Here is a 19345-nt window from a genome sequence, read left to right on the forward strand (position 1 = left end):
GGAATAGGGTTTCGTTTAAGGATTGCAATCCCGCAAAGTGGGATCTCGCGTAATTTTTTGGTCCCGCATTTCTTGAATAGGTGATTCGGAATCCCGCAAATTTTGGCCGAACGAGCTTTTTCCGCTGCAGGATATCTTTGTAATGACTTGAGAAGCTAACCAGAAGATACAACATATAATAGACTCTGCTTTTTACGATCATATTTTCGAAGTTCCACAAATTAAAATTTTGTTTGTAATTTTAACATTTTTCAGATTTTAATTTAATTAAAATTATATTCACAGGCAGGTCGATTATATATAGTTCGTTCGAAACAATTTTTATAGTTACTTTTAAGTCTTGACCAACATTTTGGTAAAGGAAAAAATTTTTCCTCAATTCACCTCAGCAATTAATATACATATAATATCGTAGCTTCGTTATTGATATAATAATTTTTTATTTACATACCTTCTTTTAATAATTATTAGATATAACGATGTATCATATTATATATTTTATACTATTACACACATGTATACGTATATGTATATATTTCAATTATAGTTTGTTTTCCAAAAAGAGATCTATCTTAATTTAAATTTATATAGATTTAGATTGTGTATGTATTCTGTTAATAGATTTTGACTAATATGATTAAAGATTTTTAAGGTGGAGTGGGGTAAGTCCGCCCTAGTTTTTGCAAAGTTAGTCTTTAAACTGATGTATTTTCAGTCTGGTATGTAAAAGCTTAACGTTCTTGGTATCAAACTCTTACCATAGTTATTAATAATGAATTAGTATCATGTAGGATTCTAATTTTGCTTGAACATTATCATTTTGATAGGATATTGCACAAAGTGTCAACTAGGACGCACTTGCCCCGAAAATGGGGCAAGTCCGTCTCTGAGAGTTAAAAATGCTTTCGAACTTTATTTCAAGTGCTACGAGGCAAGAAAAATGCTTCTTATTGCATTAAATTATATTGTTTAGTTTATAGTTATCCATTTTTAAACAAACGTGTACTTTCATGCTGATATATGAAAGGGGATACAGTGATATTAAACCAAAGTTTAAAAATGCTTTCGAACCTTGTTTCAAGTGCTACGCGGCAAGAAAAGAATTATTATCAAGCCTGCTACAAAATGCTTTCTATTCTGTTCAGTTTTCTAGTTACCCATACAGTATGCACTTACCCCACCGTGATAGTACGGACTTGCCCCGTGTAGTAATATTTACGGGGCAAGATCATCTTAGTGTTTTTCTGAATAAATTTAAAGAAATACAATAAAAACGGTTTATTTAATGTAAACCTACATCAATATTTATTGTACTTGCCTAAAATAACAACACAGAATACATTGATAACTTGCAAACTATTGCACGTTCAGGGTAACCTCAAAGTTGAACGTGTATCTCGCACGTGACTGTTTGGCATTGGTTGATTTAAGCGAGGAAAACACCTTTATTCTTGGGCGACATCTATGAAGAATAGTTCATACTAACAAATACTACATTAATTAATACAAGCTAGAGAAATTTCGTTCATATTATATTAAAAATAACCAATTAACGGACTTGCCCTCTCCACCTTATCTCATTAAGTAAAATTTGTTTCTTTATTAAATGTATATTAGATTGAAGACCTAAGTCCTTAGCCCCATGGGACCTCGCGGGGTTGAAATAAATCCCACATCAATCCTGCGGGATTGCAATCCCTAGTTTCGTTCAACTAGAAACAACCCTAATCTTATGAAAATCTGATTATTCTTAGCTTGTTAACTCTTTGCAGTCGAAGTTATTCTAACTTGAATAATTAAACATTTCTTACGACCTGGAATAGATCCATTCTATATCATTTTCTTCATTTTAGGGATATGAAATTGATGTAACATCTCATACAATATTTCAGTGTTTAGTAATTGAGTAGTTTTACTAGTTAGTATGAGTCGCCATTCGAGCGCTGAGGGTTAACAGGAATCGAGAGAAGAATAGACACGTCGTTTAAATTGACATGTCGCGAATTTTTACGTCACACGTTCATAATACTCTAGGTCACTGCGTTCGTGAACGATGACATCCTTTTCCTTATAACATAAAAGGGACATACCGTGCACCATTATAGGGTTTTATACTCCTCCCATTTAATCGAGTGACGAACAAGCTCGCATATGCGTTTTTCCACGGTGCATAATAAAAGGCCGATTGTGTGCTTGAATGTATATGTGCACTGTATTATCAAGATACCAAAGGAAGAAAAATAAGTTAAAATAGACTGCAGAGGAGTACAAAACATGAGAATGTAGATAGGAAAATCAGAAGAGTTGTTCAATATACATTTTATGGATTTATGGCAGAAATGGGTACGCACTGTCTAAAATGTCAGCATCCTTCGAAACGAAATATTGAAGTGCATAAACGGACACGAAGAAAAGAACGGGATAAAGTGGGAAATGACTTTTTCATGTTCTACGAGCGCAAGAATTTAATTAGTAACGTTTCAGTTTATGGCGTCAAGCTTCCTCTCATTTTCTGAAGTTACTAATTTTACAGTTTTGTTATTACTACCTTTTAAACCCGTTCAGAAAGTTAACAAGCAGCTGCGGAATAATGTAGTTATCATTACTGCTGTTCTTTCTACCGTCCAAGAAAAATTGTTCCTCGCCACAACACTCTGAGACCTACATTATGGCGCTTATGAGAGAAAATGGACGGGAATAGTTTAATACTTGAAAATCATTTAATGTTTTTGTAAAAAGAAGTCATCTGCAAAATCAAACTGGTACAAACAGACCTTCGCGAAAAAAAAGGCAATATATTATAGAAATACCAATATTTTTCAAAGTGAACATGCGAATACGGGGATACGCAGACCAATTTACTCGAGAACACGTTCGTTATACATATAACTTCCGTACGAGTTCCGCCATCGATGCCATGCAAATCAACATCGTTAAAAGTTACCATTTCAATGGAAAAAAATACGGAAAAAGAAGATGAATATTCAGGAAAAAATATCTGGTAACTTCATTTGAGCTATGACAACCGCAGAAGAGGAAGAACGATAGAATATTGTACTTGGATCAAGTAAAATGCAACGTAGCACAGTGGGGTATTTCGCTGAAAAACTGGAATAAAATATTGTAGCGTATTTATGAGCTCAGGGTCATAGATAAGTATAGCCAGCTATAACATTATGAAATAAAAAATTGTATTTTAACATTAAAAAATCAAAATATTTTTTATTTTTCGTAGAAAAAAATTTTTTCTTCGGAATTTTAAATATAGAATTTTGTACATGTTTAAGTACTGTTCAACTTTTATTCGATACATTTTGTCGCCAGTTTATCCGAAACTCTTGAAAAGTCGTGATAATGAAATGCTTTGAGTACGATGTACAGAGTTTAGGTAGGGCACTCACAGATTTTATTCTGTTATCATCTAAATTAATATTGTTATTCATATTTGGACATTACCAATCATTCTGTAAGTTTTTTTTCGATTTCGAAACGAAAGTCGCCACTTTCGACGCTCATTTCTACTTAAATTAGTTATAACTCTCCAATCCGGACAAATCCGGAAGAAATTTTTGTTGGACTATGATCGCAAAGCTTTATAGAATGTAATGGTACAAGAAGGAGTGCTCAATTCAGTTCAATAGTATACCAGAATCGTCGATAAAGTTTTGAAATCAAAAAAACACTTACAGAATGATTAGTAATGTTGAAATATTAATAACAATACTAATTAGTTAGATGATAACAGAATGAAATCTGTGAAGAGTTTGTACACCTATCTCAACTCTGTACATCATCGTCATCAAAGTATCATCGTAATCATTATCACTACTTTTCAAGAGTTCGGATAATCTGACGATAAAATGGTTCCAATAAAAGTTGAACAGTATTGAAACATGTACAAAATTATATATTTAAAATTTCAAAAGAATTTTGTTTTCGACAAAAAATAAAAATTATTTTGATTTTTTAAATGTTAAAGTACATTTTTTATTTCATAATCTCATAGCTGGCGTCAAGACGAATCCAACGATCTACTTATTTATGACCCTGAGCCCATAAATAACGCTGCAATATTTTATTCCCGTTCTTCGGGCAAATACCCCACTGTGCGTAGGTGTATTTAGTGAAATCTGAACATTTAGTACTCTAATGTGCACGCGAAATTGAATTGATTTGCACTGCGATGAATGATCGAGAACCGGAAGAAACATGAATGAGAAGTGTCATTGATTCTCATGGAGATCAATGAAATTTCTATGGGGACAAAGGGGCCGGCGAATGTAATTAGACGCCGCGGAAGTTGACGCGAAGTTCATCTAACTAGTGGTCGCCGCTGCGGTATAACTTCCGGTTGGTATTAATGCGATTGTCCGCGCGTGGCAGCCTCCTCTCTCGCGTTCTATTACACGATAATCGAAGTTCACCATTGTACGGTCGATTGTTCCCCGTCGTTTTTGACGGCGCTAATACGCGAATTGAAACCCGGAACAAGCCGGAATTGCAACATTGTTCCGGGCACGGCGAATAGTTCGACGAACATTTTCATTTTCTGCATCGTGCGCAGCCCACCCCACTCCGACGCGGATTATGTTTAACCCTAACATGGCCCTCGTAAATTCACCGAAAAGCCGTGCTACTGTAACCGCCTCGATAATTTTACCATGGAAGTCATAAGCAAATCCCAAGACTTTGTGCCCGCAACGCCGCGCTATGGGCCAAACCGACGAAATCTGTGTCAAAATCGAAGAACTTTCGATAGAAATGAGATAGAGCGATGAAATTTTTTTTTAAATGAAAGCTGAAACTTTGCAGAATATGGGATAATTATGGAGATTGTGGTACGAACGGTTTTTAACCTTGAAAGAATTCGTCAAACTTGCACAATTTCAAGAAAATTGTGGTTTTTCAAATACCCCGCGCGGGAAAAATTTTTTTTAACGTGCGACACATCATTTCCCGTATATTTTTTCACGCTGATTTTAAGTAAACGTTCAAATAATTCGTTATGATTATTTTTAATGCGTTTTATATATGAGAATACAATATTCCTTCGAACTAGTGGTTTACCAAATCATTTCAACGAAACAATGATTTCATGAGTTGTGTTCACAAAAATCGATTTCTTGCAAAATCCTGAGGTCGTAGACAAATTTTGAAAGCAGGTTTGCAATCAGCGTGAAAAAATTTACGCGAAATGATGTGTCGCACGTTAAAAAAAAGTTTTTTCCGCGCGTGGTATTGTAAAAACCACAATTTTCTTGAAATTGTGCAAGTTTAACGAATTCTTTCAAGGTTAAAAAACGTTCGTGCCACAATCTCCATAATTATCCCATATTCTGCAAAGTTTCAGCTTTCATTTTAAAAAAATTTCATCGCTCTATCACATTTCTATCGAAAGTTCTTTGATTTTGACACAGATTTCGTCGATTTGGCCCATAGTAACAATAGAAAAATTTGCGACAATTTTATGTAAAGTGAAACTCTGCATCTTAACAATGTGGAGTGAATTAGAAATCGATTGTCCTTCAAGATATTGGGTTGGGTTTATTTATAGTCACTAATGTCATGATTTTCTTGAAATTTATATTACATTTTTCTATCTATTCCGACACTCATTTTATAACAGAAGAAATTTTGATATAATTGCTTAAAATTTTGGGAAAAATATTATTAATCATTTAACTGGATTCTCGGTATTTTATGGAGAACAGCGAAAAAAATTATTTTCTCCTTTTTCGTGCATTTTAATAGAAGCGTGGTTTTTAAAAAGTTTTTTTGATCCATTCTATTAATTTACAAATATTACGAACTTTCCTTCCAACCCAATATGTTCGACAGATTGAAAATACTGTAATAGTATTTCCAAATTCTTCTAATGTTTTTACTGCTTTAAATCACACCTACTCATTTTGCTTCTGGATTTGGAAAATCAAAGTGCAAAAGAAGAAAAACCGATATTCCCAAAAAGCTAGAGTATTACCGCAAACAGATCCGTAGAACGCGATTGATTTCGCTGGGTGCTCACTCTCGTGAGCTTCTATAATCCTATAATGTAGCAATTAATTTTGATTCCAGTGGCAGCAGGGGATTAATGGAATTTACGAAGCCGGATACGCGATATCGCTCCTAGCTCTGCTGCTCTCACTGGGTATTCTCACGTATTTCCGGTGAGTCGATCGTAATTTCTGACGTTTCCACGAAAACCCTCATACTTGCTCCCAGAGAAAGGACAGCCTTTTATTTAATTTAATTATTGAATTTGATCTTTTCTCTTGCGAAGCTCTTTATCCGAATAAATGCAATCGCAACAAACAGATACATAGATCTCTCAATCCCAGAGAAAGGATTCCCCATTGTTTTATCTTTTTATTGTTCCCTGATGAATGCAGGTCTCTGAGGTGCGCGAGGATCACTCTCCATATGAACCTGTTCGCCTCGTTCGCTGTGAACAACGCTCTCTGGTTGGTGTGGTACAGGTGCATCGTCGCAAACACGGATTTACTGTTAAACAATGGGGTACGTGCAACGACATTGTCATGTTAAATGGATCCCCTTGACTTACCGAGTAATTCCTCGTTGAGATATCGCCAGACCGTCGCGCCGATTATATTATGCATTCGTTTCGTCCAATGAAATCAACTTCTTTCGGACCGTTTCGGTATATTCCAGTCTAGTCGATAAATTTTATATTCCCACGAGCGTTCGCTATTTTTCGCCATTGATCCCCTTCATGGTTTTTCCGAGCCCTTTTACAATGAACGTCCACGAACTATATTCAATTTATTAGCTTTGTTTATAGGCTTTGCGAGCGACTAAATTGGATATTCTGCTCGTCCGTCTGCCTGTTTATTAGATTAAATAGAAAATCAATGAACTGCATTGTTCACCGTTAACAGTTCAATGCGTTTGTAATGCATTCGTATTCTATGAAAACTATAGTTCAAATAAAATATTAGAAATTCTATTTTCTCCTGTTATAAAAGGGAATTCATTTTCAACAAGTTTTTGTAATACAGACCATTTCTCCCGAGTTCATTCTGCATAATTATACATACATTTGAAGATCTTTCTACGGGTATAGGATATATGTAAATTTTTCTAAAATACTAGGAAACGTACGTATTAATATAAGTAATCGTACTTTTATCCCAGGAGATCATTTAGTCGTCGAAAGAGATTTTCCCGGCTTTTAGCTTTCTGCGGGGCCGACTGCGAAAAAGTAGGGGAATTTGCATAAAGCCATTCGGTGGTGAACGCGGCAGTTTCGAAGTGGACAAAACTGGCCTGCTAAAGCCGAATTTAATATTTACGTTTACAGGTAACGTGCCGGCTCTTGCACATTATCCTCCACTACTTTTTGCTCACTAATTACGCGTGGATGTTGTGCGAGGGTTTTTACCTTCACACGCTGCTCGTCAGTGCTTTCACCAGCGAGCACAAGCTGGTAAAGTGGTTGATAGCGCTGGGATGGCCGGTCCCCGCGGTCTTCGTCACAATTTATGCTTCTTTGAGGGCGCTAAGCGACGATCCTGCGGACACTGAACAGTAAGTAGCCTAAAAACGCAAATTCGAACCATTACCCGCAGCAGAAACACTGTACCACTCATTTGCCCTTTACACAGCAATATTAATCATAAACCAACAACTCACGCTCGATAGCAAAATTCAATAAATTCCTTCGGGATAAGAAGGAGAATTGTGTAAAAGAAGATATTTAAGGGGGTAGTACAGGCTCGGATTGTAACTAGAAAATAACTGGAATCTTACTAGAAAAATGGGTCGAAACATGGGTTTGCGCGGTTTCGCTTAATGTCTTTATACGAGCAAATTTTGGGCTGGGTTAGGGCTCATTAGTGCTCTGGTCATGATTTTAACGAGATTATGTTTATATCTAATAATACGAGGGCCCAAAGTAGAGTAAAAATCTAGGAAGAAAACCAGCTGATTTCAATGCATTTTTCTGTCTCCAAAAGACTTTTTGACTTATATGATGACCAGAGCGTGGTGTGATGAACCTTCCTCTTTAGAATGAGCCCTCACCCAGCCCAAAATCTGCTGAAATAAGGACAAAAACCGTCAGCGCGCAGACCCACCTTTTCGATCGAAAATCTAGTAGATTCTATTATAGTAAATAGCAAATATCTAGCAAAGCTTCCATTTTTGGTGCAGCACAATTATTGAAAAGCCTACAGTAAATCCTCTATAAACGCAGAAGCCGCGGGGCGATTCGTTTGCATTTATCGTAGACGAGACACTATTATTTTTTTAGATTCAAAGGCCGAGCTGAACGTAGAGAAGGACAGCGCGTGTAAAGAGAGACCGCGCTCGGCCGAAGCGACTGCGACTCTCCGCGTCTCTTTCTTTCCCATACGGTGTCCTTCCCTGCGCCCGAAACGTTCATCGTCAATTAAACCACTAAATACAGTTGAAATTATGTATATCGTGTTTGGTCTTATTTTAATCAGAAAAATGCCACAAATATATTGGTGAAAGTCTCGTAAAAAAATAAGTAATAATAAAAAAGATTTAATATTGGTGTTACATTGTGAGGACGCTCCGCGTCGCATTAGTAGTGGTTCACACCGATATACCCGAGCCGAGATATCAGATTACTACAGTGGAGGAGATATTTTTTTGCGTTTATCGTGTACAGCCTTTTTGCGTTTATAGAGGACTATTTACTGTAATAGGCTACCGGTAGATTAAGTGTTAACTGGAAAGTTAAACATTTCTTCCGACCTAGAATAAGTCCATTCTATATAATTTTTTCATTTTATAGATATAAAATTGATACAACACCTCATACAATACCTAAATGTTCAGTAACTGATTAGATACCGATGTAAACGAAATTTTGAATAATGATAGAGCAATTATTAGTGGCGCCTCAGAGCAAATGGTTGAAAGATTATTCTTGAAATTTGAAATTTTAATTTTGGCCCGCAAAACGATTTTCAATTGCGTCAATCCTTCGGTCTTGTTTTTGAATTTCAAGTTTTGATCGTTTAGCAGCGGAAGGCATTTAAATTCCTGCGGGATCTGAGCACACCGGAGAACTCGAGACGGGCACGCATGTGTTTGCATTCGTTCTTAAAAATTCACCATCGACCTCTCCAGCCGAGATCGAGGTATTTGTTCATCGGGGAACCTCGATCGATTTGCAAATAACATTAAGCTTCGCGGTTACCGTTGCCAGTTCGATCAACGTCCCCTGGAACGTTCTCCATTTCCAAACGAATTCGCTGGAATTTAGTGGAATCGACGCGAAGATCAAAATTATTTAGCAACGGAATTTCGAGAGTTATGGAGCGCTCGATTGAAATACGTGAAAAAGGAAAAACAGAAATACGCTTTTCAACAAGGACAGGAACACGATAAGATTGATCGCACCGGGAACGCTCTATATATACTGACAAGGGAAACAGATGGAAACGAAAACAATGTGCGAACACTCGATCCTATATTCGGGCAGATTTAATGAAAAAATAATAAACAACGCTGGCCAATACACATTTTTTCCTCCCGAAAAAAAAGGGACAAGAAATATTCCCGGTGCAACTGAAACAACTATGAAGCGGAAATATGAAACAAAATAATTATTTAAATAAAAATAAACTTTAAAAGATACCACGTTTTTAAAACGGACTAATCGATCAATCTTGGTTAAAATGTTAATTGATTAATGCCTAACTTTGGTTGAGAATAATGTAACAGTATTTCTAAATTCTTCTAATGTTTTTACTGTTTCGAATCGCGCCTGCTCATTCCTGTCACAAATGCATCAAATCCGCTGTCCAATCATATCATTTTCAGGTATTCTATTTCTCTTACGTCTATTTGTTTACGCGATTATGGAAATACCACCGTTTATCTAATGATACGCTATCCCGTCACTCTGGTACACGGCACGTGACCGAGAGGAAGTTTATCCGGGCAACTTTCGGCGGAAGTGTCGGTACGTGGGTGCATCGTTGTTAGGAAAATCGGCGTCACGGTGCATTAATCGCGAAGCAGCTCACGAAATCCCGAGGGAACCGCAACACCATGACCGTCATCGTAGTGCGGAGTATCGAGCGACCGTGTCCCCCGTTGACTTCCTATTGCGCGGGGGATGGTTGAAAAGGGTTCTCCGAGGCAGACACGACAATGACACCCGGTGCATCTCGTACAGCTCGTACCCGAGGGTGCAGCACGTGCGACGAACTAGAGCTAGAGGATCAAAACCGAGGCAATTGGTTTATCGTCGCCTAGCCCGATGACAGCTCCGTAATCCGTGACGAACAAAGGAGACACGCCGCGCTGAAATAAATTGACCCGCAGACACTGTCGCCAAAATCATCCTGCTTTTTTCAGGAATTACGGTATTCCGCCGCGTTTCGGTCGAATTGAAAATCTGCTTCCCACTAAGTAATTCCCACGAATCTGCTTTCGTCGTGTTGACATTTCCTTTATAAATGGTCAGGGTCATGCGGTAGATTTTCAAAAGCCGCGAATTTTGTGTCAAAATCAAAGAACTTTCGATAGAAACGAGATAGAGCAATTTTCTTTTACTTGAAGCTGAAATATTGCAGAATATGGGGAAAATACGTTTGTAGCTCATTGCAATGTTGACCGATTTCGATGAAATTTTCAGTATCCATATAAGTTACCGAAATCTAGAAAACCCCTTCTTTAAATTATCGTTACAGACCCAGAATGACGCCAGAAGAGCTGCGGCCCATAGCCGAAAATTTCAAAACACGTTTGAGCCTCTGAATCGGCTCAAAGGGTGGCCACTTCGAAACTTCTTACATTAAATATATGAATACTAAAGTTCTATATGTTATGGTTGTTATCATCATTTGGTTTTTCAAAATTCGTCGATTTGACAGAATTATAATAAGAAATGTTTAACTCCGTTATTTCTTGTCACCCTGTATAGATATTTGTTTACTTTGAAAATTTGTGTTAATCTTGCAGAATCATATGATAAAACATGTTTGACATTTTTATGGAATATCGAACTTTGGCTATACAGTAGGAACTTTCTTTCGCAAAGAGTTACGGTCTCTTTTAAGTGGCGGCTGAAAGTTCCGCGTTCTAACGAGGCAGTTTCTGTTCTAACTTGTCCTATGCATCGATAATGATCGCAGGTGTTGGATCAGCGAGGGCAACTACATGAATGCACTGGTCTATCCAGTCTGCGTGTCTACCGTTCTGAATATGCTGTTCCTCATCAACATTGTGAGGGTTCTGGTGATGAAGCTGAGGGCAGGGCCTGCTGTCCGTTCACAGCCATCGAGGTCCATACGACAGGCGTTTAGGTGACTACAATTCTATTGACTTCATTGAATATATATATATATATATATATATTCGTATATCTAAATGATATAAATATTCTCGAGATGAGTATATATTTTTGACATTGAATATATTCGTATGTAGGGTGAGTCGCCTAACGTTGCCACCTCATATATCTTTGTCGTTTTTCAAGATACGTCAAATATCTGAAGGACAAAGTTGAATGGTTCAGTGGGGCTCACACGATACCAAAAATATTTTTGTTTTTATGTGATTTTTTTTAAAGATATCAAGGTCACCTTCATTTTATTTTTTAAATGCAATGAGGTATTTTTTAATATACATCAATCGATGCAGCTGGACATTTTTAGAATCAGTTAGACACATTTACAATTAGTAGTTCTGGAGATATTTCAATTTAAATCATTCTAAAACACCATTACTCTGTCGTACTAACATAAGACGTTACACTAGCAAATAAACGCTAATGTCTTAGAATTATTTAAATTGAAATATCTCTTGAACTACTAACTTTTGTACGTCCAGCTGCATCGATTAATGTATTAAAAAATACCTCATTGCATTTAAAAAATAAAATGAAGGTGACCTTCATAACTATAACAAAAATTACATAAAAACAAAAATGTTTTTGGTATCGTATGAGCCCCATTTTACCATTCAACTTTGTCCTTCAGACATTTGACGTATCTTTAAAAACAACAAAGATATTTGTGGTGGCAACGTGAGGCGACCCACCCTGTATATTTCAATGATATAAATATTCTCAATGATGTTTGCTGTTCGAGAAATTCTATTAAACTGTTTCGGTTGAATGGTTTCGCTCTTTCGCAGAGCGACGATGCTGCTGGTACCTCTTCTAGGCTTACACTATTTGGTCATCCCCTTCAGACCGCCGAAGAATCATCCGTGGGAGCAGTTTTATGAGGTTCTTTCGGCAATCACGGCCTCTTTCCAGGTGAGCTGAACACTTTGCGAACTAGCCGAACGAGCCGCGGTAAAATGTGAAACGAGTTCCAGTCATTTGAAAATCAAATTCCGACGATCAAATTGGCCGGAATATAACGAGAAACGAAGTTAAACATTATTAGAGCTAGTTAGCGTTTATGGTTCTAAATTAGTTTGCTTCCACAGGGTCTCTGTGTCGCCATTTTATTCTGTTTCTGCAACGGCGAGGTGAGTCAACGAATTCTAGTCGGTCGTGAGATTGCCAATTAACCAAAACGCGTGCTACAGATATTTTCATTAACAAAACGATGCTCATGCTGCAGGTAATAGCGCAGTTCAAGAGGAAATGGGAAGGCAATATTCTTCTGCGAAATCGGACCAATTCTTGCACGGCGGCGTCCGTGTTGTAATGAATCGAACACTATGTTTCTTAACGTAACTTTCATATAAATACTGTATAATAAACGAACGAAAGATCTGAAGAATGATACTATACAATACTTTGCAGGACTATGTCTGGCACTCTGCACACGCTCTACAATCTACAGAAACGGTGGTCCACGCAAATGTTCCCAGATAGCGACATCTTAAGGGGGTAGTTCTCATTTTTCGATAATACAAAGATGGGGTTTTTCGCCCCCAAAAGTCCTATTTTTACGTTTACGAGGCGTAATTTGCATTATTCGGCAGCGCAATTTGCATTACTTGGAAACATACAGCTCTTTTCATAAAGCAGCGACAGCTACATGCAGGGCCGGCCTTCTCTATGAAGGGGCCTGGGTGCAAGAAACCATTTGGGGTACTGTAGTATAAAGCTCGAGTCTTCGAAGCTCCTGAGCTCAGTCTTCAAGACTAAGTTGCTATAGAAGAACTCTTTAGTGAGCTTTGGAGCTTCGAAGACTCGAGCTTTATACAACACTAGTTTTGGGGCCCTAAATTTTTTGTAAAGTAAAAAAAATTACAAACACGACCATATACATTAATTACTTCACCTAATACATTACATTTCACCTAATACACCTAATACATCTACCTAATACATTAATTACTTCAGAAAAATTACATTACTTTAGTTCTTGATCACGTTGGGGCCCTCTCAATCGCGGGGCCCCGGTGCATAGCATCCGCCGCACCCCCCAGATGGCCAGCCCTGGCTACATGCTGCGGAATAATGCAATTTACACCTCGTAAACGTAAAAATAGAACTTTCCAGGGCGATTGCGGCCTAGATTGATCTTTTATCGAGCGCTTTTCACTACTGAAAAACCCCATCGCATGCATTATCGAGAAATGAGACTGTGCATCCCGCACTCTTGCAATCCTAGAAACGAGTCTACCACCGTTCGCTGCCGAGCGACATTTTCAAAAACGGTTCCACCACGCCAACAAATTTTAATTAATTGTAAAATAAAAATACAAAACATGTATTTATCGGAAAGATATTGAATTTAGATAATTTTTAATTGCTTTATTGATTATACGAGTTATATCGTAGTCGGTTTTTGCGATAAAATGTTTTATGACAGCCTAAACATAAACTTCGACCTACGAGATGACTCGTTGTTGGCAGCGAACGTGTTAAAGACGTCGTTTTAACACTGAAATAACACGTCTTTGAGACGGATGTTTATGCAAGATAAAAATTTTGCACCGAAAGTGCAACAAACTGTAGCGACATGCAAACGTATTTTCTTTCTCAATAATGTTTAACAGGTTGAAAATAATACAACAGTATCTTTAAATTCTACTAATGTTGTTGCTGTTTGAAATTACATGTTCCCATTTTTATCATAAATGCATCAAAGCTGGAACAATTGCGTGAATTACTTATCTTTCTCGCATACGCACACACACCAGCAGGCGCGCGCATTTATTCTCACACGCCCTGTCTCGGTATGGAAAATTCACAAACGTGGCTCCACAGAAATGAAAATGTCTTAATGAAAGTGATCTGCACGTTGCATGTGTTCCTCCATTCGTTTCGCAATTGTATCTCTCGTCTGTGGTTCTACCACCGATCCGTGCTCATAAATATTCATATTGCTTCAACACAGCTCTAACTCGTCATCGATGTCACGTATGGCATCGATCTATGCTTCGAAAATGACGAAAACGTGTTCCACGTTCACCGTACACTCGAACCTTTCCATTTCAGTTTTTATTTTCGATTTTTAATAGAAAGTATACCTATATGCACACGTTATTCGAAAGTATAGATCGTTATTTGTTAAGGTTCCAAATTCTATCTTAACTTATATTTTAGCCGTAAGTGTTGACATCGTGAGATTTTATTAGAGAATGTTAATTGTAAATTTTCTAACCAGCAACGTTACAATATCGCCGAAATATTTCCCGTAGCGCTCACGGAATTATTAGAAAACGGGCGATCTGGACTCTGTAAATCATGAACGAAATATGAAAAACGACTGCGACCTATAACGTTGATAAATCATAGAGATTGCTTTGTACATAGCGCTTCGTTTTAATTATACTTTCGCTCTGTCGATGGCACGTTACAGATACATACCTCCCCGTATTGTATAATATTTTCAAAATCCATGGATTTGTGTCGGCGAAATCGAAACCCAGGAGACAATCCGGCCGTTATAAATGTCCGCATGAGTGATTTCATCTAGCTACGATGATTGCGTTCAACGTTTCTATACTATATATCGCGAATTCGTCATTATTGAAAATAGTCGGTCAGTGAAATTCAGTGGATGTCGCAAAACCACCGAGAATTTCGCCGTTCCATTTCGCTATCTATCACAGCAGACGGGGAAGTGACTTTGGGCGGTTACTGTAATGTGAACGAATCATCGTACTCTCATCATTTTCACCACATCACTTCCCATCTCTTCACTTTTCCCCCCTTATCTTTTAGTCCTTTCTACGCAAAGCGTGACTGTAATTGGGTCGACGAACAAATTGGTAAAAGAAATCAAATTGTTTAATTCAGAGGACTCTCCGTTCTTCTGCTTGGGTTGTCAATGTTGGAAGAGGATAAAATGCTTTTATGAAAAAAACAGGGTTGATAAGAAAAAATGTCTGATCGAACCGCTAGCAACTAAGCTTATCACTAGACTGCGGATCTTTGTGCAAAGTAAAAATTGTCTGCATCGATTGCAAGAAATAGAAACCAAATTGAATGTTATTTCTTCCCTTAATGATTTTAATAGAAGAGAAATCATATATTGACATCTTGGTCAAACTATAAAAATAATAAAAATTGCAGTCGAAATTGAAAGATTGAAGTTGAAATGGAAATTGAAGTTGAAATGCAAATTGAAGATAAAATTTGAAAAATTCAAGAGTTGAAATTGATGTTGAAATTGAAATTTGAAAAATTGAAGAGTTGTAATTGAAAAATTGAAGAGTTGGAATTGGAAAATTGAAATTGAAGCAAAAACACTAACTCGAACAAATAATACTAATGCCAATACTGCTAGATTATGGGTATATAAAAACCACACTGTTTATGGTCTGAATGACGTAAACGTTAAAGAGTCTTCTTAGGACACAAGACTTTCAGACTTGAAATAGACGTAAAATGAACGTGTTTAAGATGTCGTATGCTATCTGGTGTATTTGGGAGGGTAAATCTTCTTTTAAAATAGCGACTCTTATACACAAAAGAATGCTGCGAGCCGCGCGAAACAAACAACAGGTTTGTAAATCCCATAATCAGCTGCTATTTGAGGAGGGAGCGGTGCGAGGAATATTGAATCGCTTAATCAGAGTTGAAAACAGCCTCGACGACAACCTCTCTCGAAGGTTCCTAATAAGGGTGTGAATAGAGGGTAGAGTCTCTCTTGTCGATTTTACCTTCGACCCAATTACGGTATCCACGGCTCTAGGTCAGTCCCGACTTAGTAGAAGCCAGCGAATAGTCACTCGTTGCACGCGAAACGAACCGGACCACACTCGCAAACCGATTATACGTTTGTACATATGCTTGTCATTCAACGGTGGTTTCACCCGAAGAGCCGAAGAAACATATGTAGCACAGTCAAGAGCCGAGGTAGCAGGAGGTGCTATGCGGATTGAACAAGTTCGACGAAACCGATGCTAACAAGTCCTAGCACGTTCCAAAATCGACGACTGAACAACTAACAATTTAGCTAGTGCCCGAGTCAATCCATTGTGGGGCGTTCATTGTTTAAAGGGGCATTTAAGGGATAAACTAATCTATGTACATTTGGCCAAACTATAAATAATGTAAAAATCGAGTAAAATACTTCGTTTGAAAAACGCTTGTCACCTACAATGTATAAAATAAGAATTGATATTCCTGTTATTTGTAAGTGCGCATTGTGAATCAGAAGTATTGTGTTACAATATTCAAATTACATGAATAAATATTTCAAACTAATCATTTGTTTAGTACGAATAACAGTCACAGAAGAAAACCAGAGAGAGGAAATCAAAATTAGAGAATAAGAAAATACATTCACCGGTATATCATCTTATATACGCTTAATTTTCTGTTCGTTTTCTTGATTTTTGAAAAACGAATAATGCAGTTTGTCATATGAAATGCGTCATGTAATTTTGATACAAAACGATTCTGTAAAAAACATGTCGAAAATGTATTTAAGTTTGTTCATATGGGTAAACAAACAAGAAAATGTGTATATATATATATATATAAAGGTTTTTGATTCATACTAATAACTAAATTCATTTCACCATCCTCGGATTAACATTCGAAAGAAAGTAGTTGTACCGCATTAAATATATATTTGTAATTTGATTTTAAAGAACAGGAGATTCTTTAGTAATATATCACATATTAATAACAAATATTTTAACAATGTCCTTACTAAAATTATTCGAGTCTTCTTCATTAATACATATTTTAAAATGTAAATTAAAATTTCATTCTTTTTAACAATATGAATCCCCATTTTAAGTCACGGTCATAAATTACAATATGTAAAAAAATGTAAAACAAATGAGATAGCTTTAAGGCCAAAATAAATTTGCCAGTTTTGGTAAGGTAAACGCTACGATGACGCTTGACAGAAGATTGACACTGTGATTGTCCAGAATTTGTCTACCGCAAATGTATCTCACTCGTTTCCCAGGACGTTCTACCACTAATCCATTCTCATTAATTCCTACGACAAAGAAACAAGATTTTTAATGCTATTTTCCAGCATAGTACATTATTCGATAATGGTAAAAGATAATTTACCAGAATATTGTAAAGTAGCTCCTAAAATAGAGTCTACGACACTCCCAAGGAGACCTCCGAAACATCCAGCAAGAATAACTGGCCATTGCGGCGCTGCTAATTGAAGTACAGCCGAGTCTACAGTATACAGTACGGTAAAGTAATAAAACAAACCCACTGTCAAACCGCCGAGCGCGGAAACCAAAAGACCTACCCAGGAAACACCACCATTGGTTCCTGTTAACGAAAAAGAGATATTAATAATTTACTCGAATCTTAAGAACTATATACTTTTATCATTTAACAGAGAATTTACCTCTTGGTACTCTTTTTCCTGTAGTAATTAAGAAAGGATCGCTACTACCGATAACTGTTGCAATTTCCGAAGCCCAAGTATCTCCATTGCAACACGCAAAAGCTCCTACATCACGATGAGTTAAAACAACACGACAATAGTTAAAAATTCAATTCGAGCTACGATTTCTCTTTTTCTGTACACACACCTAGAATACCGATCGACAACCATGAACTCCTGTAATACTTATCAAAATCTACAGGGTGTTCTCCACAGCCAACATCCAATAGGTACAAAAGTGCCAACTGTGTTGCCATACCGCCATTGCACAAGACTTGAATCCAATTTCTTTGACCACCTTCCTTATAGTCTGCTTCAAGTTTTCTTTTTTTGTGGGCACGGAACTTTGTCGCCTTGGAAGATGTAACAAAGAATGTGAAAAGACAAGCCAGATGAACATAACTTGTGAGTGTCAGAATAAAACCCACGAAAAATCCTGCAATATAATATTCCGTTACTACGGGTAGCACGTACAAAACTTCTCGAAGTGAAACTTTCACAGACAAACCACTGCATCTTGTCTGAATAATAAAGTGTATTTTAAAACGCTTTTGTGTGTGTTCGTTATTTTTTTCTTTTTAAATTGACAGAGCATCACGACTCATAAATTCTTTCGCTTGACAATCTAAAGAGCATTTTCTTACCGAAAATAGCGCCAGTGATGTCCAGACTTTTTTTTCTGAAGCCCCAGAGCGCCATAAAAGTGGGGACTGCAACGACAGCCAACCACCTCCATGGTGATATTACTAGATGCTCTAAAAATATACAAGGTTATAGAAATCTAAACAATCAAATAGAGAAGCAAGATAGTAAGACGAAGTAAGTAAGCTTTGCTCGTACCTTCGAAGTGATTATCGGAGTCTGGATGAAACGTAGAGTAAACAACGTTTACGATCCAGAAAAGCATTGAAATTGGAATGGCACAGGCACTTATAAGAACCGGAACCAACACGCGAGATTGTTCCTTCTCCATTTTCGTCATCGAAAATATGTTTGACTTAATACGTTGTCATAAATATCCGTAAATATCAAATTTCATTCAATTGACTTGATAATTGAATTATGTTTCGTAATATAAAAGATGTACGAAAGAGTTCATCCACGAGAAGAGGGCACAAAGAAAATTACCCTACATACGTAGGTACTATCTATGCCCCACTACCTGATATTTCTAATCCCTACTTCGCGCAAGATCTACGAAAAGATATACAAATTTCTTTTTGCATATCTTTATACGTATTAATGATACCTGTTTACATTTACGCGAATCATTCACTGTCAGCTATACGATACATGATAGTGGTCTATCAGTGATTATTAACAAAAAGTTAATGCATGTTTGTTTTTACTATTTCTTTTTAGATAAGATTATAGTCGTGAAAGGATTACAAAATTTCATTATAACTGTAAATACAGAGACCTGCTGTCACCGGCTCGACCGGCTTGTTCCTAACTGTTCCTAACCCTAACAGCGATAAGAACTATCGAGGTACTATCGATGGCTATCGATAGTTCTCACTATCGAAAACTATCGATATATCATTGTCATCTCCAATTCAAATTCA

At 37.0% G+C, this 19345-nt stretch overlaps 2 protein-coding genes across 14 annotated transcripts in view; one reads left to right on the forward strand and one right to left on the reverse strand.

The window, feature by feature from the left end:
* Positions 1 to 18218, forward strand: part of Dh31-r (Diuretic hormone 31 Receptor) — a 166410-nt gene extending 148192 nt beyond the window's left edge. For all 13 annotated transcript variants that reach the window (XM_076435009.1, XM_076435007.1, XM_076435004.1 and 10 more), the window contains 7 exons: positions 6076 to 6167; positions 6390 to 6516; positions 7319 to 7545; positions 11133 to 11303; positions 12136 to 12259; positions 12436 to 12477; positions 12573 to 18218. In XM_076435009.1, the coding sequence (XP_076291124.1) occupies positions 6076 to 6167; positions 6390 to 6516; positions 7319 to 7545; positions 11133 to 11303; positions 12136 to 12259; positions 12436 to 12477; positions 12573 to 12659 (870 nt within the window). In that variant the 3' untranslated portion in view covers positions 12660 to 18218. The remainder of the gene's footprint in view (positions 1 to 6075; positions 6168 to 6389; positions 6517 to 7318; positions 7546 to 11132; positions 11304 to 12135; positions 12260 to 12435; positions 12478 to 12572) is intronic.
* LOC143214248 (transmembrane protein 19) lies at positions 16970 to 19271 on the reverse strand. Its single transcript, XM_076435018.1, has 6 exons — positions 18621 to 19271; positions 18425 to 18535; positions 17929 to 18216; positions 17742 to 17846; positions 17447 to 17662; positions 16970 to 17369 (listed from the first exon to the last, which is right to left on the reverse strand). The coding sequence occupies exons 1-6, from the start codon at positions 18760 to 18762 to the stop codon at positions 17215 to 17217; spliced, it is 1017 nt and encodes a 338-aa protein (XP_076291133.1). The 5' UTR covers positions 18763 to 19271; the 3' UTR covers positions 16970 to 17214.
* Positions 19272 to 19345: the final 74 nt, after the last annotated feature.

The sequence above is a fragment of the Lasioglossum baleicum genome, chromosome 12 (assembly GCF_051020765.1).
Source record: "Lasioglossum baleicum chromosome 12, iyLasBale1, whole genome shotgun sequence".
Classification (NCBI taxonomy): domain Eukaryota; kingdom Metazoa; phylum Arthropoda; class Insecta; order Hymenoptera; family Halictidae; genus Lasioglossum; species Lasioglossum baleicum.

Coding starts and splice junctions, on each gene's coding strand:
- LOC143214248 (XM_076435018.1), bottom strand. CDS start 18,762: ATGACGAAAATGGAGAAGGAACAATCTCGCGTGTTGGTTCCGGTTCTT. Junction 17,663..17,741: donor AGGAAAAAGAGTACCAAGAG/GTAAATTCTCTG, acceptor TTTCGTTAACAG/GAACCAATGGTGGTGTTTCC. Junction 17,370..17,446: donor AGCTACTTTACAATATTCTG/GTAAATTATCTT, acceptor TCTTTGTCGTAG/GAATTAATGAGAATGGATTA.